The sequence below is a fragment of the Tursiops truncatus genome, chromosome 18, assembly GCF_011762595.2.
Source record: "Tursiops truncatus isolate mTurTru1 chromosome 18, mTurTru1.mat.Y, whole genome shotgun sequence".
Lineage (NCBI taxonomy): Eukaryota > Metazoa > Chordata > Mammalia > Artiodactyla > Delphinidae > Tursiops > Tursiops truncatus.
Genome location: NC_047051.1, coordinates 67,645,546 through 67,670,461, shown reverse-complemented (window position 1 = coordinate 67,670,461; position 24,916 = coordinate 67,645,546). Strand labels below are relative to the sequence as shown.

The 24,916-nt window shown below is 37.6% G+C and overlaps 1 protein-coding gene across 7 annotated transcripts in view; it reads right to left on the bottom strand.

The window, feature by feature from the left end:
• The window catches only part of PCCA (propionyl-CoA carboxylase subunit alpha), a 389,666-nt gene that overhangs the window by 316,137 nt on the left and 48,613 nt on the right, over positions 1–24,916 (bottom strand). For 6 of the 7 annotated variants that reach the window (XM_073795382.1, XM_019920938.3, XM_073795385.1 and 3 more), the window contains 2 exons: positions 16,516–16,629; positions 14,595–14,648 (listed from right to left, as the gene is read on the bottom strand). The exons of the other annotated variant lie outside the window; for it this stretch is intronic. In XM_073795382.1, the coding sequence (XP_073651483.1) occupies positions 14,595–14,648; positions 16,516–16,629 (168 nt within the window). The remainder of the gene's footprint in view (positions 1–14,594; positions 14,649–16,515; positions 16,630–24,916) is intronic. 7 annotated transcript variants of the gene reach the window in all.

Here is a 24,916-nt window from a genome sequence, read left to right as displayed (position 1 = left end):
TATTGCTACTAAGGCCCATACACGCCACTCACTAGAACTGTACTGGTCAAGGCCTCAGAAAAGGGAGGCCTCCAACACGTGTCCCTGGTGGCTGAAGCAGCTGCCACATGCTGACTCACCCAGGACAGCCACACCTCAGACTCCACTGCAAACTACCACTGCTGCTTTCCACTGTTCTCTCTTTTTTTTTCCTATGTGCTTTTCTTCTTATTTCAACTGCTTCTTTTCCTCACTTCCAGCTTTTAAGGGGAAAAGCTTAACTTTTGCAGACAACTCTTTATACAGTCCCTGTATCAAGAGGTCTAACAAATTATAATTATAAAATTATATAGTTACAGTCTGCCGGGAAAAAATAATGATGGGTGAGAAAAAAAACAAAAAGGTGAAAACTTCTTAAGGTTTTATTTTGTTTTGTTCTACAACGAGTTGTACAATCTCTTCTTCAGAGGTAGTACAGCCCAGAAAATAGGAGTACAGCCGATGCTTGGGTTCAAATCCTTGCCCAGGCACTAAGAGCTGTGTGAGCAACTTGCTTAAACCCAACTTCCTTTTGCTTCTTTTACCTATAAAGACAGTACTATCCACTTGTAGGGCTATTATGAAAAGCAAATGAGTTAGTACATGTACAGTGCTTGGAACAGTGCCTGGCACACAGTAAATACTCAAAAAAGTTAATTTGCTGAAGGTAGAAATCTCATCAATTTATATCATGGTCACAATCAACCTTGCTGCTTGTACTCTTATCTAAACTCACATTTCCTGTTTGTCTTTCTCTACTATTCACTTTTAAAATTCCTTTTGCTTTTAAATGGTGTGATAAAGAATAATAACAGCAGGAATGATGATAAAAATCACAGAGTGTCTTTATACACTATACTAATAAGTACAGGCACAAATTAAAACTCCAAAGCATAAAGACGGCAAAACAAATTTACCATTATATATATAAGGAAGACATCAGACTTCCCTGGCGATCCAGTGGTTAAAACTCCACGCCTCCACTGCAGGAGATGTGGGTTTGATCCCTGGTTGGGGAACCAAGATCTCGCATGCCACACAGCACAATCAATCAATCAAGACACAGCCACATTATACTAAAAGTCATATACAGAAATCCAATATATGATTTTCTTTCATGCAAAAGGAATTAACAGGAAATAACAGATCCTAACAAATACTTGTTAATTTTTTTAAGCAATAAAAATATATTTCAAATTAGCTTGGTGTGAACAGCAAAGAGGTTAAACCTATTTCTAAAAGTCTGTCTCATTTGTTTGGAAATGTATGTAAGCGATTCCATTAAAACTGAAGAACTGGGACTTCCCTGGTGGCACAGTGGTTAAGAATCCGCCTGCCCATTCAGGGGACATGGGTTCGATCCCTGGTCCGGGAAGATCCCACATACCGCACAGCAACTAAGCCCATGCGCCACAACTACTGAGCCTGTGCTCTAGAGCCCATGAGCTGCAACTACTGAGCCCGCACACACAACTACTGAAGACTGCGTACTCTACAGCCCATGTGCCACAACTACTGCGCCCATGCACCGCAACTACTGAAGCCCGCGTGCTCTAGGGCCCATGTGCTGCAACTATTGAAGCCCGTGCGCCTAGAGCCCATGCTCCGCAACAAGAGAAGCCACCGCAATGAGAAGACCGTGCACCGCAACAAAGAGTAGCCCCCGTTCACCGCAACTAGAGAAAGCCTGCATGCAGCAATGAAGACCCAATGCAGCCAAAAATAAAATAAAGTGGTTAATTGAAAAAACAAAACAACAAAAACTGAAGAATTATTAACGATTGGTAAAATGGTAAATAACAGGAATTCAGAAATGAGTTAAGTAAAGGTCCTTGACTGACATCTAACTAATTATAAAGCCAGAAAAGGATGTGGTAGTGGGTTGGGAAGGGCAGTCAGACAAGTCTTGCTCTTTCTTCCTAGAATGCTCTTCTCCCATGAAGTCCCAGTTTACAGGTCACCTTCTCAGAGAGGTTTTTTTGGCACCACTTTATCCAAAGAGGCCACCTGTTCACCTTCTGGCACAGTGTTTCTCAAACTTTTTGGGACCAGAATCTCTTTACAGTTTTAAAAAAACTGATGATCTCAGAAAGCTTTTGCTTATGTGTGTTATATCTATCAATATTTACCATATTAAAATGAAGAAAATGTTTAAATATTTATTATTTTTAAAAGAATAAACCCATTTAAATTTAACAATTAGAATTAACAAATAAATGAGTAAGAGTGGAAATGTTTTATATTTTTTGCAAATCTCTACCATCCGGCTTAATAGAACACAGCTGGATTCTCCTATCTGGTTCTGCATTCAATCTGTTGTGATAACATACATCATGTAGCCGCTGAAAAACTCTACTGCACAATCGTGAGAGAATGAGGGGGAAACTATTTTGAAAACAGTTTTCACTTGGCAGAGTCTGTGAAAGAGTCTCAGGGATCCCCACATGCCAATACTCTATTGCATCATCCACTTGTGTTTTCTTTATAGCACTCATCATGATCTGAGTCTGATTCATTTATTATATGCCTCCCTGTACTAGAAAATAACCCCATGAAAACTCACATTTAAAAAAAAAAAAACAACTCAGATTTTTGTCGTGTTCACCCTGAATATATGTAGTATCTAGAACAGTGATCAGTACCTTGGCACTCATGCCAGAAAGTATGAGGTAAACCTCCTATGTAAATGAAACGGTCTCTCTTCTATTTTTGTAATCCATCCAAAAATAATCCACATAGATTCTTAACCTTGCTAGGTAAACTCACTTGAGTTCACCTGTTTGGTTCCTTGCAATTAGAAATCATATATGCCATCAGTTGAAGTGGCTCATCCTACCGTACTACATCCTTTTTCCAAACTGTGCCAAGTGTTAATGGATATCCCGTGAGGGCAGGGAATTAACGGTCTAATGAAGTAACATGACAAAGTAAGGACTTCTCAAATTTTTCTTCTATTGTAAACAAAACGCAGTGAATCAAAATGTGATTATTTCTTTGGGCAGTTAATCTGTCTTGGAGATAATTTTCTTTGTCTACTTTAATCCAAACACACATCATAAGAATAGAGCATGGTAAGAGCTCTTTGAAAAATGCAGTTCTATGTAATAGTCTTCGCAGAAGTAGCCTATCATCGTAAGACATAAAGCATAAATACTTTAATGTGATACCTAGAATAATAAAAGTTATGTGGTTTTTTTTTTTTTTTTTTTTGCAGTACACGGGCCTCTCACTGTTGTGGCCTCTCCCGTTGCAGAGCACAGGCTCCGGACGTGCAGGTTCAGCAGCCATGGCTCACGGGCCCAGCCGCTCCGCGGCATGTGGGATCTTCCCAGACCGGGGCACCAACCCGCGTCCCCTGCATCGTCAGGCAGACTCTCAACCACTGCGCCACCAGGGAAGCCCCTAAAAGTTACTTTTTATTGCTCTACATTAAGCCCTTTTAACAAGTGGATTTTTCTTTTTTGTATCCAGTATTACACAGGAGGGAGTTTCTTATGTATCTACCCTCTAGCCTAACAACCAGTTTATACACATGAGAAGGATTCTTCTCATGACTCTCTGCGATGGCTATGCTTGCGCCAACATGAGATAAACCAAAACGAGCTGGAAAAACTTAATGTTTTTAGATACCATAGTTTGACTTTAATTTGGTGTCTACTCTATTAATCTTAAAAGATAAAGACAAAACATTGTTCTATTTCTTCTGCTCATGAAAATATCAAGTATAATTAATGAAGAAGACTAAAAGCAGACATTTTGGTAACAAAGGAACATTCCAAAGACAAAGGCTGAAATCCCCTCATACTGGATGGATGTGAAGAAGAGATTTAATGTCTCCCGTGTTTAATATGTTCTCCAAGACACTCAAGTTAACACTGAACCCATTATATACTGTATGATATTCCAGCCTCTCGGAACAATATAAGATTAAAAAAAAAACAAAAAACTATTTCTTCTGAGCTTAATGTATTTCCTTTCATGGATTTCTTTTCATGAAAAGCTTCAAACATAAGCAAAAGTAGACAGATGGTATAATAAATTCCCAGTTATTCATCACTCAGATTCAATTATTGTAAAACTGATATTAAATTTGTATTTCAGCAATATTGTAACCAAGTTAGCCTTCTAAATATCATGCCATTGTACAATTAATAATATCAAACACTGAGCTAATACGTGATACCCTAGTGAAATATACTGACATTTTATATATAACATATAAATATATAACTCATTCTATCTATACACTCAATATATTTTATATAAATTGTGGCGTTCTAATCAACAGCAGCATCTATCATTTATCATCAAAACATTTCCTTACAAATAAAGTATAACGGTTAAGAAATGTACCATAATTTCTATCTAATGATATGTTATTTCTCTCAACAACTGTATTCCACAACAAACTACCATGTGAAAGACTGAATAAAAAGCTAAGAAAATGCACACATCAGCAAATACGCCCTAAGTACGTGGGAAGTACACACATACACAAGAAAGGAATACTCGCTGCTAATGCAAATTAGCATATCACACGTTGTATTCAATATGGTACCTCAGAATCTTTGTAACAATATCTTTAAATAAGGTCCAGTCCAAAAACAAAGCCCCAGAAATGATCTCATTATTTCTGCCTCTTTGCCCATTTTAGATAGCGTGCATTTAAAAGCATAATTTTAGAATGTATCTGGGGCAGTAGGAATCATTAAATATATGTAACCGTGATAATTAATATCACTTCATTTAATCCAACAAAATCCTCAATCTATTACCTTTATTAGAATAACAACAAAAATCTTTCCTACTAAATTCGAAGCATAAATGGATAAAAATAAATAAATGGGTAAAAATAAATTTTAAGAGATTACAAAGTTACTATAAGTTAAAAATAGCATTACAACATTAAAACACAGAGAGGCTACTCAAAGTGCCCCTCCTACATTTATTTCCAGAATTCCAAATTTTAATTAAGCAACTTCTCTCATCTAATGAAGAGTTAACTAGCACGTACTGAAAGGCTGCTGAGTGATACAGAAGAATTTCAAAGTATAATTTCCACCTTCTACTCGTGTACAAATTGGGTGACAATCAACAGATAAACAAGATGTGGTATATCCATACAGCAGACTATTATTCAGCCTTAAAAAGGAAGGAAATTCTGACATATGCTACAACATGGATGGAGTTTGAGGACATTGTGCTAAGTGAAATAAGCCAGTCACAAAAGGACAAATATTGTATGATTCCACTTATGAGTTACCCAGAGTAGTTAAATTCAGAGACAAAGTATAACAGACATTACCAGGGGAAACATAATGTTACTATTTAATGGGCACAGCGTTTCAGTTCTGGATGATGAAAGAATTCTGGAGATGAATATTAGTGACAGTTATACAATGTATCAATAAATGTACTTAATGCCACTAAACTGTACACTTGAAAATGGATAAAAGGGTAAATTTTATGTTATGTATGATTTACCACATTTAAACATAAAAATAAACTTTAAAAAAAATTCTTCTACATAACCTAAAAATGGACCAAAATAAAAATCAATATTAACTTCAACTGAATGATATTTGGGTCATTAATGAAGGAAATATCTTAACTCATTTCAAACATGTTTAAAGGAAAATTTATGACTTTTCCATGGAATTTATAATATACGCAGATGAAATACATATGACAACGCAACATAGAGGATGGAGATGGAGAGAGAGGGAAAGTGGGCTAATGACTGCAAAATTTCTACATTGCACATAAAATGGTAAAATACTAAGTTCAAGTAGACCATACAAAGTTAAGGATGTATATTGTAACCCTTAGGAAAACCACTAAAAAATGTAAAAGATAGATCCAGTAGATAAATTTAAATGGAATTCCAACAATTAAAATAATCCAAAGAAGATAGGAAAGGAAAGCAGAAGGAAAAAAAGAGGAGACAACCCGAAAACAAATAAAAAAAGGGTAGACATAAGTCCAGTCACGTCAGTAATTTATTATTTTTTTTTTTTTTGCGGTATGCAGGCCTCTCACTGTGTGGCCTCTCCCATTGCGGAGCACAGGCTCCGGACGCGCAGGCTCAGCGGCCACGGCTCACAGGCCCAGCCACTCCATGGCATGTAGGATCTTCCAGACCGGGGCACGAACCTGTGTCCCCTGCATCGGCAGGTGGACTCTCAACCAATGCGCCACCAGGGAAGCCCACATCAGTAATTTATTAAATGGTAATAGATTCTACTGAAATTGCACAGTGGTGATAGTTACATAACTTGGTGAATAAACAAAAAAATCAGACTTTTACATTATAAAAGGGTGAATGTTATGATGTAAATTGTATCTCAGAAAAAGCTGTTATTAAAGAAAATAAATTAAGGCAACCCAAAAGCTTAAAAGACCAAACACCACAATTAAACAATACAGATTATCAGAATGATTAGAAAAGCATGGCCCTCCAAAAATGGGCAGAAGACCTAAATAGACATTTCTCCAAAGAAGATATACAGATTGCCAACAAACACATGAAAGGATGCTCAACATCACTAACCATTAGAGAAATGCAAATCAAAACTACAATGAGGTATCACCTCACACCAGTCAGAATGGCCATCATCAAAAAATCTACTAAGAGTAAATGCTGGAGAGGGTGTGGAGAAAAGGGAACCCTCTTGCACTGTTGGTGGGAATGTAAATTCATACAGCCACTATGGAGAACAGTATGGAGGTTCCTTAAAAAACTACAAATAGAACTACTATATGACCCAGCAATCTCACTACTGGGCATATACCCTGAGTAAACCATAATTCAAAAAGAGTCATGTACCACAATGTTCACTGCAGCTCTATTTACAATAACCAGGACATGGAAGCAACCTAAGTGTCCATCAACAGATGAATGGATAAAGAAGATGTGGCACATATACACAATGGAATATTACTCAGCCATAAAAAGAAACAAAATTGAGTTATCTGCAGTGAGGTGGATGGACCTAGAGTCTGTCATACAGAGTGAAGTCAGAAAAAGAAAAACAAGTACCATATGCTAACACATATGTATGGAATCTAGAAAAACAAAAAAAAGGTTCTGAAGAACACAGGAGCAGGACAGGAATAAAGACACAGACATAGAGAACAGACTTGAGGACAACGGGGAGGGGGAAGGGTAAGCTGGGACGAAGTGAGTGGCATGGACACATATACACTACCAAATGTAAAATCGATAGCTAGTGGGAAGCAGTGGCATAGCACAGGGAGATCAGCTCGGTGCTTTATGCCACCTAGAGGGGTAGGATAGGGAGGGTGGGAGGGAGACGCAAGAGGGAGGAGATATGGGGATATATGTATATGTATAGCTGATTCACTTTGATATAAAGCAGAAACTAACACACCACTGTAAAGCAATTATAATCCAAGATATATTAAAAAAAAAAAAAAAAAGCATGACCCAACTACATGAGGGCTACAGGAGACATGTTTTCAATATAAGAGTCAGATGGAGAAAAACAAATCCTGCCAACAGTAAGCATAAGACACTTGAGAGTCTTCAGAGTCAAACATTAAGCAACTTGTCCAAGATCACAGGGATATGAAGTGGCGGAGCAAGAATTTTAACTCTGACTCCAGACTGTGCTAATACTGCAGGGGAGGGAAAGGAGAGGGAGAAGGAAAGCTCGAGTATAAAATTCAAACTATTTTAACCTCAAGCAAAGGGCAGAAAATCCCAGCCTCATCAAATCCCAGATTCTTAACCTTCCTATTGAAATCACCCGCCAAACCCCACAACTCTAAATGTATTTGCCTTATCTACATCCTTAAAGACTCCCTAAAAATAGAAGATTTTTCTTTTTCAGGTATCCACTTTAGAGCATTTCTACTCAGCATCATCTTCAAATTCTTCAACAAACAGTCTAGAAGCTGAACTCTAATCCAACATGTTCTCAAACATCTCAAAGGACATTCTGTTATGATAAGGGTTTTATGAAGCTTGTTTCATAGGTATTCATTAAGCCTTTTGAACATGACATATTTAAAGTCACAATTTAAAACATATTACAAAATTGCTGTCAAAAGGATAAGAGTCACCAAATCTCTCCTCTAAATTCAGGGAGACATTATTAATTCAACATAAGTATCCCAGAGAGGAAAAAGGCATCAGTGACTCTTCTGTAGCTCTACCAGCTCACTCAAGTATTATACTTTACCTATAAAGTCAGCAAAACCAAGTGAAGACAGTTACTTTCACCGGCATCCAAGATCACAAGACCAAAAAAAACAAAAGAAATACTCTGTTTTTAGACCTTAACAATGGTACACCAATGAGGGGGAAAAAGGGAGCAGAAAGAGAACAACTTCCACCAATAGTTTAAAAAAAAATAAAAAAGGTGCCAGCCAAAGCTATCAATTAAAAACAAAACACTAACAATCCAGTCTAGTTCCAATTCATCTTAGAAGTAGTTTGGAACATTTACTGAGCATGGGATTTATAGTCAAAGACTTTTGTAAGAAACTATACTCTCACTTTCTAGCTATGTGACATTGGGCAAGTCATTCATTCTGAGATTGTTCTCTCTTCTATAAATCATAATACACCACAGATTGTCACACCACAGATTAAATAAGAATGTTGCAAGTATATCTGCAGGTAGGTGTTCCACATCTATTTTTAAGAGCCTGGAGAAGGGAAGAAAAGTTCTGTGCCACTTCTTTTCTTATGAACAAACAAAATCCTACTTCAGCAAATAAGAGTACCCTGTATAACAAATCTACAGCAAATTCTAGCAGGCAAACACACACGCATGCGTGCGCTCCAGAAGAATACAAATTTGGTAGCAGTGGCAGTCTCTAGGAATTTAAACTGGGGGCTGGGGTCAGAGGTTCACAGATGGAAGAAACCTTATTTTTCAATGTATACATGTGACTTAAGTTTCTGAAGATTTTACATTCTCAAATTTTTTTCACTTTAACATAATAAAATCAAAGACCTGTGTCCAAAATGGAAATTCTAATAATGTTAATGGTAAGAATATCTATGTAGTTAAAACTAGATGTCTAAAAAATACAGTGTAGTATTAACCTTTCTTAAGCCACGACTTACGTCACACACAAAACATACTTCCAGGAGCTACCCAGATCACAACCTATATAGATAAAATAGGAGTTATAAACAAATTTGGGCTTGCAAGGTCTACGGCTCTCTTTTTTTTCCCTACTCAAGAAAAAGTTTTTTTCAAATATGAGTGAATAGGGTATCATATTGATCGTTTTAAATTCACTCTAAACTATTTTAAGAACAAAAATATTGTTAAATAACATCATTAGAAAACTTGATAACTTCATAATTTTAGTATCAGTTGCCAAGTACTTAAAGCACATTTCACAACTCTAACACACCATGGATTACAACCTCACGACAGAAGACCGATGACCTAGCAAAAGGCTTTCTTCAAATTTCTATCTACACAACCTGATCATGTGCTGCCTCTGTTAATATAAAGTGCGGGAACAGATTTCTATGGGCTTTGGCTAAGTTCCCTACAGTTATCTGGTTTTCACTGTTTGGTTTCTCACTCTTTCCAACTAAGCAAACCAGGGTACAGTTTTTTTTTTTAAGTGCTCTGTACTTATGGTCAGCCAACCTAGGTCAAGTCCTGATTCTATTACTTACCAATATAGTGTGACTGTTGGCAAGTCACTGCACCTGAGTCTCAGTTTTCTTTTTGTTAAATGGTTGCATGAATTAAATGAAATCATATATGTCAAAGTATTTTTAAACTACATTATCATGCGTGTGTGTATAGGAATAATATATCAGATTATTAATCTCAACAAGAAAAAAAATCTACACGCACAAAATACACATTAAAACTATCAGATTAATTTCCCCAAAATGCTAATTTTAACTATCTCATTCTCAAAAAAAGAATAAAAAAAACCAACTCTTCAGTAGCTCTCCCCATCTACTGAAGTAATAATTATTAACTAACACCTGTAATGATAAGGTGATTTGCCTTATCTTATCAATGCCAGATTCTGTGCTAAGTTCTTTATACATGTTGTTTCTAACTTTCACAACAACCCTACAGGGTAGGTGTCATTCTCTTCATTTTAAAGATGAAAAAACTTGAGCTATTTCCCAATTTCGCTATTATGAACCTTACAATGAACATTTTTAAAGTACATCTTTGTAGGTGAAATTCTTAAGAGTGGAAATGTTGAGTCAAAGAATATATACGTTTTAAATTTTGGTAATACCAGCAAATTTCTGGAACAAAAAAAAAAAGATAAAAGGGGGCTGAAATAATTTATACTCCCAAGAACAAGACACTTCCTGTACACTTGTCTACCCTGGATGTTACAGCTATTTTTTAAAAGTATGGTTAATCCAATGGATAAAAAAAATCTCATTATTGTTTTTGAAGTAGTTACATTCCTTACCTTGCTAAAAAGTCTCCAACAAAAGGTGATAAAAAAATACAATCATCAAACCTCAACTGCTTCCCACAGTTCCCTTCTCCACCCTCAATGCTGAGCATGGATAGAACACACTATCTGTATGCATATATACACATATCTTCTAAATACATGGATAAGACCCATACATGAAACACAAATTATTGAATCTAACATAAATTTCTCATAAAGATAACTACTGTAACTTATAATGCTGTGCTGCATTAAAATATGATATGATAACATGAGAAAACATACACATAAAAACCAGAAAGATAACTAAAAACACTATGAAATCTCTTTAAGTCTCATTTAATCTTTAAACCACTTTTTCCAGGGGCAGATAGTTTAACTTTTCAACCCCCTTTCGTAAACTCCAAAAGAATTTCTTTTCTTAACTCTAACAGTCCTCACAGCCTTCCACTACTGTTCCTTTACTGCTCAGAATACAAGGAGCCCAGAGGGGAAATACAGAATAAAAAACATTTTGGAAATAAAATGTGTGCTCAGCATATTAAAACTACTGAAAATTACTATTCTTTATAAGGATTATTTGTAGCTTTGAATTTTCCATTAATTGTTTAAGCAAAGACATGATTTTGTTTAAATCATGTACAGTAGGGATTCTATATAATCTGATCCCATTTCGTGTAAATTAAGCATAAAGAATAATTCGTCTTGGGCTTCCCTGGTGGTGCAGTGGTTGAGAGTCCGCCTGCCGATTCAGGGAACATGGGTTCGTGCCCTGGTCGGGGAAGATCCCACATGCCGTGGAGTGGCTGGGCCCGTGGGCCATGGTCGCTGAGCCTGCGCGTCCGGAGCCTGTGCTCCACAGCGGGAGAGGCCCGTGTACCGCAAAAAAAAAAAGAATAATTAGTCTTGTAAAGAAAACATACAAAGTTTAGAATGCTTTTAACAATTGGCTTATGGTACTTTCTAAAGCAAATAAATAGCACAAACTCAGAAAAAAAAATTCAAGAAATCATCTTATTCAAAGCTGTTAACTAAAAACAATATACCAGATGATAAGGCACAAATAGTTTTTCTATAAACAAAGTAAATATTATGCTGATCTTTGAACAGCAATTTAAAGAAAAAGAAACAAAAAACAGAACCAGAAATTAATGAGGGGCAGGGAACCTCCACATTTGATTACATTTCAAACATAAGTTACAGCATACATAAGTTATAGTAAAAGGAATTCCACAGTATTAAAGTTTAAAAATTTCTTTTCCAGACTTCCCTGGTGGCACAGTGGTTAAGAACCCACTTGCCAATGCAGGGAACATGAGTTGGAACCCTGGTCCGGGAAGATCCCACAAGCCGCGGAGTAACTAAGCCCATGCGCCACAACTACAGAGGCTGTGCTCTAGAGCCCGTGAGCCACAACTACTGAAGCCCGCACGCCTAGAGGCCATGCACTGCAAGGAAGAGTGGACCCCGCTCACCGCAACTAGAGAAAGCCCTCGCACAGCAAAGAAGACCCAATGACAGCCAAAAATAAAATAAACTTTAAAAAAGATTTCTTTTCCATATTCTGCTCATCTTTCTTGCCAAAAGTTGCTGCCAACATAGTAATCTATTACCACTATCTTAGAAATCAGATTCTAAGAATATTCCCAGTTTGAGACAATAACTATCAAATTTCAATGGTTCGTCACCAACCACACAAACAATGTTGATATGCATAACAAAATCTGTATGCAATTTTATTTCACTGTTATTTTTATGGAACTCACCAGCTATAGCCAGATATTTCAAAAGGTCCATTTTAAATGGCATACTCCAATGGGAAAAGTTTTTAAGCTAGGAAAATTATATCCCAAATAAGAATGTTGCCATGATGCACAAAAAGAGAGGTTAGTTATCACCAGCTACATATTTTCATGGTGAATAAAAACACATGGCAATACCGCTTTCTAGTTACAAAACAGTCCCTTCTGTGACAGGAGGAAAGTTTTCTTGCAGGTTATTGTTCCATAATTCTTAATCTAATAATATTTACTTAATCTTTCCATTACATTCATTGAACTCACTACGTAGAAATCATTAGAATATAAAACAAAAGGGAAACAAAGAATGAGAAGACCAAGTCTCTTACCTTAAGAGGACATTAAAATACAGAAACAATTTTTACATAATATGGAAGGTGGTATGCCAGATAAGGAAAAAAAAATTTTAATGCTCTAGAAGACAGAGGAAAGAGATTACTTCTCACCAGAAGAACACGGAAAACTAGCCTGGTAGGGGTAACATGAACTGTGCTTTTAAGAATAGACAGTAGTAAGAAATGTGGGACCAGGGGACAGGTGTGACCACTGAGGAGAGTGATGGAAAGGACAGAACAGGAGAGAACCAGCCACATTTGGGAATAGCATGCTGTCTGGTTTGCCTAAGGCATAACATTGATAAAGGAAAATGGAGGAGATAAAATTAGAAAAGCAAATGAGAAAGGAAGGTAGTCATACATTTTATACCCTTTTCTCTAACATGAAACCCCTGACGGCACAATCTTATCTTCATTTACAGAGAACTTGAACTTCTTCATAATATTTTTTTCCCTGAAGTCATTTGTGTAGCTGACTTATTTTCCACAACATGACTGTGAGCTCCTCATGAGCAGGTGGCACATCCAATTCATTTTTATATCCTTCTCAAATGCCTTGAACATAGCTATCAAATAAGCCCTTTTTAATGACTGAATAAATGCATGAATAAATATACTTGCCATATAATTTCACTTCTCCCAGACTCAGATATTCATCTATACCAGGAGTCGGCAAACTTTTTCTATAAAGGGCCATACAGTGAATATTTATTTACAGGCCACTCGGTCTCTGCTATAGCTACGCAACTCTGCTGTTCTAGAGCAAAAGCAGCCACAGACAAGAGGTAAGTGAACAAGGAGGGCTGTGTGCCAATAAAATTTAATTCACAAAAACAGGCAGCAGCTGCATTTGGCCCATGGACCACAGTTTAGAGACTCCTCACCTATACAAACTTAAATATATTATATTGTACAAATACATTTAAAATGTATTATATTCAAATCATTTTCTTACATAATGACAGAACCTCAGCCAAAATTTCAAACTAGAAGATAATAAAAAGGGGTATAAACAGGAAAATGTGGATATACTGCACAAAACCTGGTAAACCTGGACCTTTGGATACTTACACCTAATACACCTCTCCAGACATGTGTTACTATTATCCACCTGCGTGACTTTACGTCACAACTTCTTTAGGCCTCAGTTTAATCTACAGGCCTTAGTTTTTAATCTATAAAGTAAATTGGTTAAAACAGATCATTCTGGGCTAGAATTCTATGATCTTAAGAATTGTCCAAATTAAATTTATGAATTTTAAGTGAAAATTTCATCTTGAAAATGATAATTGCATTCATAAATAATTCTGAATACATGGAAGAACAAAATATAAGCATATCACAGAAACAAAGTATAATATATTAAAATATTAAGTTAACTTAATACCTGAGATAATTGATCTAATGAGCTTTTCAAAACATTATCAATATCATATTTTAGTACCTGAAAACTAAGGTTTCAGTACCATCTTGAATGTAGTTATAAATACACCTGGAAAATCAGTTTAATAGCAAATATAGGGTCATGCACCTAGTCAGGATGGTGATATCAGGAGGATACTCCTGTCATAAAAAAAAGAAAAAAATTTCCCAAAATAGAGGCAGTAGTAAGATTTGATATTAAATGCCATAATATGCAATAAAAGGGAAAAAACAGAATCTTACTTCTGGCTTCACATTCTATGCTCATGGTAAATAATTAATGAATCACTGGACTCCCTGATGTATTTAGCTAAAAGTCTGAAATGTTTAATTTTAAAAGTCAAAGTCCACACATGTTATAAACTAGGTATCATTCATTAGGTGTAATGGTGATTTTACAACTTTTCCATTTTCACACTTCAAATCAAGACTTAGGTTACAGAATAAAAGTCTTCACTTTTCCCAAACTATTTTCAAAGAATCGTTGGGTCAATGAAAAGTCTATAACTCATCACTACCCATATTTACAAAAGCAACACCGTTACGCTGCTTTCTGAAATATAAGTTAACAGTTTCTTGTTCCTTACAAACTTACCAAACATTTGGCAAATTCTTTATTTTCTGAAAGAAATCCATAACCTGGATGTACCTTAGAAATGAAAACAAAAAGCACTTTCAGTTTTACCAATTTGCAAAACCTTTACAGTAAGCACAACAGAAAGAGCATTAACATGTTTATTGTTCAAGGGCCCTGGAGTAAAGTTACTGACTCTAACATACTGATCTGCTCTAACTCAGTTCTCCCGAGTTCGGACCCAAACGCCAAGAAATCGCCTACTTTATACTCACTTGTAGCACACTACCTGTCTTAACCACAGTCGGGGCCGTCTCCCATCACACCTGCCTGTCCACCTGCACTTGGCTATGCAATTCAACCCAACCCAAACTCTCCCCACTTCTTCTGAGACTAACTTTGGCCACAAGTCTGGAGAATTTTCTAACAGCTAGTGGGTCAAAGAATTATGTTAAAGGAAACCTTTCACAAGATGGATGAAAAACTCTTATTTCCCCTTTCTTTACAGAACCAGGAACTGCTACTTTCCCAAACCCTGGCTACTAAGCCAATGAACATATTTTATTCCTGACAATATTAATATATTCAGCCACTACCCAATGAACAGTTTTTGTCAAACCTAACTAAAATCGAAGTTTGGTTTTACCTTTTCATCATTCTCTGAATTTATTTTTCTTCTAATATCTACTCTTCTTTCCCTCCTCATCCCACTCAGCCAGTCACAACCACTTCACGCTCTCCTCTCTCACAAGCCACGTTGCAACAATTTAAATTCTACCATCCTGTTCTAACCAAGTAACTTTTGACCAAACATAAATTTAGCCACCCTATTATCAGTCAGTATTGAATATATTTCTAGGAAAATAATTCTGCTATAAGTCAAATTTCTAAATGAGTCAGTATCATAATCTAATCTAGAAGTATCTACACATTTAAGATTTTTTTAAATGCTAGACTAAGCTTTATGAACATGGTACAGAATAATTTACACTACTACATCACAGGAAAAGAGTTTCACTCCAACAGTTTCATTTCATATAAACATTCAACTAAAGATTGTATTCTGATAATCTATAGTTAAGAGTTTTACCTTCATTAACTCTGCTAGTAAACTGTAACATCTATAATATGCGTTCATGAATTCAGTTTTTTATTTAAACATGCATCTTACTAAAACATTTCTTTCAAAAGAAATGTGAACACTAACTGAAGCACTCCAGGCTAACTGCTGGTGTTGGCTGCTTCCATCCAATTTTAGAGATAACTCTACGTAGTTTTTTTTTAACATTACATGTAATTAGTTCTCTGATAAAAACATACACATACACACACACACACACAACGACAACAATAACAACAACAACAACTATAACAAAACACTATTCCTGATGTCAGAACCCAGTTTTCTCATTGGATTCTACTCCAAACAGAATTGGGGGTGGGGAGAATTACTGATTTCTCCATGTAAATTATGTATATTCCATTGACAGTATCAAACTAAAATAATTACCAATTGCATCATTTTTATTTCTGGAAGTATAACAAGGCATACATAATTTTTAAATGATTAAAACAGGGTCTTTTGGATCCTGTTTGTAATACATATTTTTTAATACTCTTATAACACTGAAAGGGTTAATTCTCAAAATTAATTGGGATTTCTTTTTTTTTTTTCCCCCTAGCAAATCTGGAAATGAACTGAACCTGCTCCCTGGTGTGAAAGCTGAATCCAGCAGCCACCTGCAGGATCAGTAACCAACACTGTCAGATGCTACAAAGCCTCTGATTTCCAGTAGCGAATTCGGCCACATTTAACTCATGTGACATGAACTGCAACAGCATTTTCAATCATTCTTTCTTATTTTTTTTTTTAAATACAAACTCTAGTGTTCTGCTCACTACATATGAAACAGCTGCAGTAGACAGATTCATTCAGACTCACAGCTTGGGCCCCGGTTTTCTTAATGGCTTCCATGATGGCATCCATGTTGAGGTAGCTTTTACTGGTGGGAGCTGGGCCAACACAGACCGCCTCATCCGCCATTTTCACGTGAACCTGAAGAGACAAATCTCTGCATTAACAGATCCTCCCAGCAAAAAGAACTATCTTCATCTGCAAGTATACACAAATTGCAAATCTGAGTGTTTCCCATATCATTTATGTAGTCAGATCTCTCTCTGAATATGCACTAAGAAATTACAATGTAATAAGCTCAGGAGCTATATTAACCTTGATTTCATTAATTACAAGCCTAATCCACTAACCAGATAATTTCCATAATATTCATACAAATTTGATTAAGTAAAATCACAGCAAACAACTTTAGCCTCCTATTCAGTTCATCTATACGTAAACCTTACATCAAAAACTACTGTTACATGTAGCCAGGGTAGCCCAATATTTTCATAACAAGCATTCATGCCCAGTTCTAAGCAAGCTCCCCAGGAAGTGGGGATAATTAGAGAAACTGAATGAAGGGATGCAGTGAGTGTCCCTGCACAGCATCAGGTCAGCACCAGGCACAAATTAAAGCCCAGGACTAAAGAGTTCAGTGTCACTACACATGAGCCAGAAAATCTTGAGAATCGTTTAAATACTCTCACATTTGATCCTCACCCATTTTAACCTTTATTCGTAAAAGAACTGATATGTGCATTCAGTTCTAAACCTACTCCAAATTCAGGAATATATGCTCCATTTTTAAGACTACTTACTACACACTGTTTCAAATCTATTTTTGCTTAAGAAAGCCTAGGCATTCAATACAAAATAAATTGCTTACTTCTAAAAGAAATCTATTCTTTTAAAATGATGAAAGGGATTCATGTACTTTTGAAACGGCTTTTCCTAAGTTTTCCAGTGTAAGTTTAAATAAATTTAAACTCCGTTTAAATTTATTTTACAAGGCAGACATTAAAAACTGGAACACATTCATATACCTGGACATGTATGACCCTCCTCCAAAAAGTCTAAGGTGGAAAATATTCTTGAGTATTGCTAAGTTATATTCTTCAGATGTAAAGTAGTTTTTAAAGAAGCATTTTGTTTTTTTTTTTTATTTTTTTTTTTATTTTTTTTTTAAAGGAATTTTGCCTTTTTTTTTTTTATTTTTAAATTTTATTTATTTATTTATTTATGGCTGTGTTGGCTCTTCGTTGCTGCGTGAGGGCTCTCTCCAGTTGCGGCAAGCGGGGGCCACTCTTCATCGCGGTGCGCCGACCCCTCACTATCGCGGCCTCTCCCGTTGCAGAGCACAGGCTCCAGACGCGCAGGCTCAGCAATTGTGGCTCACGGGGCTAGTTGTTCCGCGGCATGTGGGATCCTCCCAGACCACGGCTCGAACCCGTGTCCCCTGCATTGGCAGGCAGACTCTCAACCACTGCGCCACCAGGGAAGCCCAAGAAGCATTTTGTTTTAAATGAGGTCTATCAAAAAAAAAATCAAGTCATCTTTTAGAAAGCTCAGAGTTCTCTTTATTCAATAAATATTTTCAAACTAAGTAAAAAATTATATTGTGTATTGAAAGGTTAAAGATACCTGCTACCCAAGGGATTAACAGATTAATATCTTAATATGAAAGACTCAAATCTATGCAGTTTAATTTCTTTAATAACACCCAAGGAAAGGCAGCCACGCTCGCAAAAGGATCCTAAATATTCCCATGTTCAAAGCAAGGCTCTCCTTTATATCTTGCTTATTCCCAACTTCAAGTTGCTCTTCTCCCCTCAGACCAGAATGCCCCCTCTTCTACTGCCCTCTGCCCAATTCAGCAATTTTTTACAACAGCAATTGTTTTTGTAATTGTAGTTGTGGGTTTTTTCTATAAGAAAGAAATTGAATACTGAACAATCTTTTGAAAAAAATGCATTAGTCAGGGGCTTCCCTGGTGGCACAGGGGACACGGGTTCGTGCCCCGGTCCGGGAAGATCCCACATGCCGCAGAGCGGCTGGGCCCGTGAGCCATGGCCGCTGAGCCTGCGCGTCCGGAGCCTGTGCTCCGCAGCGGGAGAGGCCACAACAGTGAGAGGCCCGCGTACCGCCAAAAAAAAAAAAAAGTGCATTAGTCAGGTGGGGATAAAGTATTTAAAGTTAAATCTACACTTACTCTGTATATTTTATTTCCTACCAGGTACTACCTATTATTAAAAATGCATTTAAAGTTCCACTTCTACCACTGGGTCTTCAGATGAATCTCCTTTAATCTGCACTCCAGTAGTACAAGGTGCAAATTTTGGCATTTAATAGCATCCTGCCCAGTAATGTCATTTTGACTCCTTTACAGATTATGTCTGTTACAATTTATACACTCTCCTTTTCCAGATCATAAGGTCCTGCAAGGCAGAAGTTGTGTCTTAAATTCCTTTTCGTAAAAAATCTCTCCCAGCACAGTTTTATTGCTACAAGCTTTTAAATTCATAGATACACTTGGATGACAGTTTAATAATTTTCACTGTTAAGCCACTGTCTTTGAGGTAAAAAGCTACACTAAATTAAATCTCCAATCTTAGCAATACATATGGCAACTGAGAGTTGTACGTGGTGGGGAGGGGGATTAAAATATGTACACATGCATCCCTGTCTCCAAATTTTCTATAATAAATAGGCATCAAAAAGTTAAAAAAGGGGCTTCCCTGGTGGCGCAGTGGTTGAGAGTCCGCCTGCCGATGCAGGGGACACGGGTTCGTGCCCCGGTCCGGGAAGATCCCACATGCCGCGGAGCGGCTGGGCCCGTGAGCCATGGCCGCTGGGCCTGCGCATCTGGAGCCTGTGCTCCGCAACGGGAGAGGCCACAACAGTGAGAGGCCACAACAGTGAGAGGCCCGCGTACCACCAAAAAAAAAAAAAAAAAAGTTAAAAAGGAGGGGAATCCTAATAATATTTTGACTTATTTACTTCCAGTCTTTTCTCTAAATATACTTTTGTAACCAAACTGCATATATAATTTTGCATCCTTTTGTTTTTTAACTATCATCATAATAGGCATTTTTCCTATGTTATCACAAACTCTTTGTAAACATACTGAGAATCTAGCTCAGAGCCTAACATTTTAGCAGATCATTAATACTGTTTGAATAACCATTCAAATAAATACATCAAAAGCAGGTCAAAACTGCTTAGGGGGGCTTACCTGGTGGCGCAGTGGTTGAGAGTCCGCCTGCCGATGCAGGGGACACGGGTTCGTGCCCCGGTCCGGGAAGATCCCATATGCCGCGGAGCGGCTAGGCCCGTGAGCCATGGCCACTGAGCCTGCGCGTCCGGAGCCTGTGCTCCACAACGGGAGAGGCCACAGCAGTGAGAGGCCCACGTACCGCAAAAAAAAAAAACTGCTTAGGGACTTTACAAAGAAAGGCAAAACATGCTGTTTCTAAAGGGGTTGGTTGGTTTCTTTTCTTCTATTTCTCAGAAACAAACCTTACTTTAGGGTAGAGGCCTATATTAACATCTCAAGCCCACAGTCTAAGACAGGGTCAGTACCAGCAAAAATGCTTGGCAAAGCCATTTGAAAGAAAAAAACTAGAACCCTCTGCTGCCTTAGTTCCCAAGGAGATACTTCTGAGTCAACCACGAAAGGATAGTTTAAAAAAACTTCTGAAACTCAATTTCAATTTTGTTGTTATTGTTGTTCTAAATGACTAAGGTGATTATTATTTCTTTAATAATACAAAACAAACTGCATTCAAGCAGTGCAGAGGCTCTTCTGAAGAATGACTTATCTTTTTTAAAATATTTATTTATTTATTTTTGGCTGCTGGGTCGTCGTTTCTGTGCGAGGGCCTTCTCTAGTTGCGGCAAGCGGGGACCACTCTTCATCACGGTGCGCGGGCCTCTCACTGTTGCGGCCTCTCTTGTTGCGGAGCACAAGCTCCAGACGCGCAGGCTCAGTAGTTGCGGCTCACGGGGCTAGTTGCTCCATGGCATGTGGGATCTTCCCAGACCAGGGCTCGAACCCCTGCATTGGCAGGCAGATTCTCAACCACTGCGCCACCAGGGAAGCCCCAAGAATGACTTATCTTCACCTACACTGACTAGATGTATCTGTCTCAAAAATTTCAGTATCTTGAAAAATATTGATTCCTTTTCTATATATTTCAATAGTAAAAGGAAAATATAACAATCATGGAAAGCTTAACCTGAATTAATCAATTAACCACAGTATTGCTGACTACAAGTTTCAAACAGAAAAACAGAAGATTTTAAGTAGCAATACTAAGTAAAGGAGTTAGTCTTCACAAACTTTTCCAATAGAAAAGTTTCCAATAGGGGTTTTAAAGATTATTAGTTTCCTCCTCAAGCATTTAGTTTTATATTTGGAAAATTTTTTATTCTTTAAATAGAGGAAAATTACTTGTATCAGCCTTTTATTTTCCAAATAATGATCTAGCAGAACAAAGGATGTGCTTTTCAATTTACAGGACTGAAAAAAAATCACCTTCCTTATTGACTTTCTGTTTAATGAATTTAAATGCTTAAACATGAATAGGTTAAAAATTGTGCCTCAATTTTAAAACTTTTGAGTTAATGGAAAATTTCATATTAGTCCATTAGATGCCTAAGATATGATAAAAAGATAACTCTGCTTGGTCCCTAACCTTATCAAATAGGTTGCACCTTAGTTAAAAAGTACACTAGGCCAGATCTGAGAGGGAAAGTTTTTAAATACCTTCTAAACAAATAGAAACTGAGAAAAATAGGGAAGACAAGCAGCTTTAAAGATGTTTTTTCATGCTAGGAGATTTTTTTTTTTGAAACCTATCAGTCAATAAGATCTGCAGTCACATGGGCACTATTTACCATGTCCATGGATACTTGAGTTTTCTTTGTGACATCCTTCAATGCAAACAAAACAGTGGGTTGACTACCTATAGGACATAATACATACTAGACACCCTCCTTGCCTGAGAATAGCAATACCTCACACAATCTGGTCAGACTTTAGCATCTACCAAATCTAACCAAATTCCCGAACATCACCAACAAACAAAAAGTACCCTTAAAGACTGAAAAGTGAAAGAAAGGAATGCCAGCTGCATCAATCTTACTTTGAAGAACTGGGAAAAAAATGTTTTTCAAACAAGACAAAACCCTATTTCTAAAGAAAAAAAGAATTCTTCTATTTAATGCAAAGTGTCTGAAGTCTAAAGAGACTTATACAAATGCCAACAGACTAGTATTCTGGCACATCCTTTCTAGAAAGGCATTTTGATCCTTAGAAAATAAATAATTTTTTTAAGTCAGTAAATATTACATTTGCTTTGATTCCATTTTGTATAACTACATGTGTAGCATCATGACAAATTTATTCACGATTATTTTTAGATGGAGGGATTAGTAACTTTACTATTTTTTCTGCTGTTATAATTTACATAATTTTTCAAGTGGTAAAACCAAAAATTAAAAATTACAGGGAAAAAGAGAGAAGGTTTTTGCCGGATGTAAAACTCCCAACCCATTTTCTACAATCTTGTTTTCACATCACAAAAGGGAACTGACCCTGAATCAATCCTGTAACCAAAACCAAGTTTTTTTAGTCTTTGTTTGGCAGGAATGAGCTTCTGAGGATATGGCAAGTAACAAAAGAAGGCAGAGCAGCATGACTAGAACCATATTCTCCTACCACTGACCCTGGTAGAATCATCCAGGGAGAATCAGAAGGGATGGAGGAGGGGGAATGAGATGCCAAGTATGAGAGGAAAACCTTAGCAAAAGCAATGTTGATGAGCTGAGACCACAGTGAAATGGATTGTGGGCTACAGCTGGGAAGAAACTGAGGTACGTTTGGAAGGTCAGGGGCAAGGGTGTTGGTACAATGGGTTGTAGAGTTTAGGAGAGGCAGAGTGATAGCTGAGAAGGGGTTTGGAGTGTGGTTTTAGCTTAAGAAAAACTTGAACAAATGCCTTTGGGAAGGAATCTACGGAAACTAAGGAGCTAAAAACACCCGAGAGATGAAATCATCTCCAGTATTTCTGACAAGCGAGCAGTGGCAGAGCTAAGAGGTACTGGGAGGCAACAGATGGGGGGGAGGGATAGAGCCCATCTCTCCCCAACACACACACAATAAATACAAACTAGTATTTAAAAAGGGGCAGGGGGAAGAGAAAGAAAAGAAGGAAAGGGGAAGGGAGGGAGGGAGGCAAAGACAGGAAAGATAGACAGAAAAAAAGAGACAGAAGGAAAGCAAGCAAGCCTCTTATGTACTCCAAGACAAGCTCCCAAAGCCCCCACTCCCCATGCCCTGTGCTGCCTGAAGCTCTTCTCTACAGAAATTCTCGAGCCACAACTGCAGAGAAAGCAGCAGGGGTAGGATCAAATTTATCAGACACTCTTGTGTTATAAGTTCATGTTATTGGGATCAGAAAGTGAAATGTACAACTTCCAAATCATCTACAACTTAAACACAAGCATATTTCTCTAAATTTTGACCGTGTTCTTTCCCTTGACCTGGAACATAAATATTGCAGCAACCAAATTTAACTATGCAAACTAAGCTAATCCCTAGGGCAGGGGACAGCAAACTATAGTGAAGGCCAAATCCAGCCCAGTGTCTGTTTTTGTACATGAAATTTTATTGGATCACAGCCATACTTATTCATTTACTTATTGCCCATGGCTTCTTTTGTGCTACAATGGTAGAGTTGAATAGTACAGTCCACAAAACTTAATTTACTACTGGGCCTTTAGAGGAAAAGTTGGACCACCCATGTCCTAGGGCGAGGGTCCCAACCCTCAGCCCGCACAGCAGGAGGTGAGCAGCGGCGAGCTAGCGAAGCTTCATCTGTATTTACAGCCGCTCTCCATCACTTGCATTACCACCTGAGCTCCACTTCCTGCCAGCATTCTGGTGAGTTGTATAATTATTTCATTATATAGTACAATGTAATAATAATAAAGTGCACAATAAATGTAATGCGCTTGAATCATCCCAAAACCATCCCCCCACCCCACCCCAGTCCATGGAAAAACTATCTTCCATGAAACCGGTCCCTGGTGCCAAAAAGGTTAGGGACCGCTACCCTAGGCGATGGCAGAGCAACAAACATCCAGAGTCCCTGGATGTCCTTTGAAATAGACTGGCCTCCCTAACCTAAAATGGCCAGATGTTATGTAAGAGAACATTTGAAAGTCACCCTATTTGAACCACTGTATTGCGTAACATCAATATCTATTACTTGTAATAACATGCTAATATAATCACTACCACAAAAACTGACTCAATTCTTATTAATGAGACGAAGCAGATTAGTGAAATGCAAGTAGTAACTGCACTAGAACACGGCATGTCAATCTGAGAGTTTATGAGAATCAGAGAGGGAAATAATTGGTAGTTTTACACTTTGGGCAGAGAGTTCACCACAGGGCCCGAGCACCCCGAACATCCTTGCTGAGTGCTCCAAACAGCAAAGTCTAAACCATCCCTTGATCCTGAGTTTGTTTCTGTAACTAGTCACGTTGGCAACTAAGACAGAAAAGCAACCATAGTGTGACTATTATATACTTGCTTCCTGAGGGAGGGGCACTAGTTTGTTTGCTACTTTGCTAAAAAAGGTGCTGAATCCTTGGCCCTAGCTAGCAAAAATTTTGTGCTCACATCATGTGAGCAAGGCACGAACTGCCTTTTTTTCAAACTCTATTTGCAAAAGTGTCCGTATAGCCAACAGCCCTAGAAGAGCAGGGTAGTGTCTCACTCTGGAGCAAGAGGCAGGGGTGCTAAGAGCCCGTTAGAAAAGATTCATTATGTAAGAAGAACCCTAAAGCTCAGGGTTCTTGTCCCATGATGCAAACCACTGCATGTGCAGGTATCACCTGACCCTCTTCATGTCACCTATGGGAACTGGGACTTGGGAAATCAAGGTAAAATTACTGATACTCTGGGGGGATAGATAAATTGGAAGATTGGGATTGACATATACACACTACTATATATAAAACAGATAACTAATTAAGAACCTACTGTATATCACAGGGAACTCTACTCAATACTCTGTAATGGCCTATATGGGAAAAGAATCTAAAAAAAAGAGTGGATATATGTATACATATAACTGATTCACTTTGCTGTACACCTGAACCTAACACAACACTGTAAATCAACTATGTTCCAATAAAATTTTTTTTTTAATGCTGATACTCTGATCTTGCTACGGCTGTGAGTAATAAACTGTCCTTCATCGCTGACCCAGCAGTCTTATATCTTCTACCAGCACCCATGAAACAGTGAGAGGCTAACTTGTTAGCTTACAAGTTTCAGACCCTTCACAGTTCTTGACAGCCCTGTGTTCCTTAACTGTGACACACACACTGTATTTGTTGGGGCTAAATAGACCAATCACATCCCCCTTGTGGG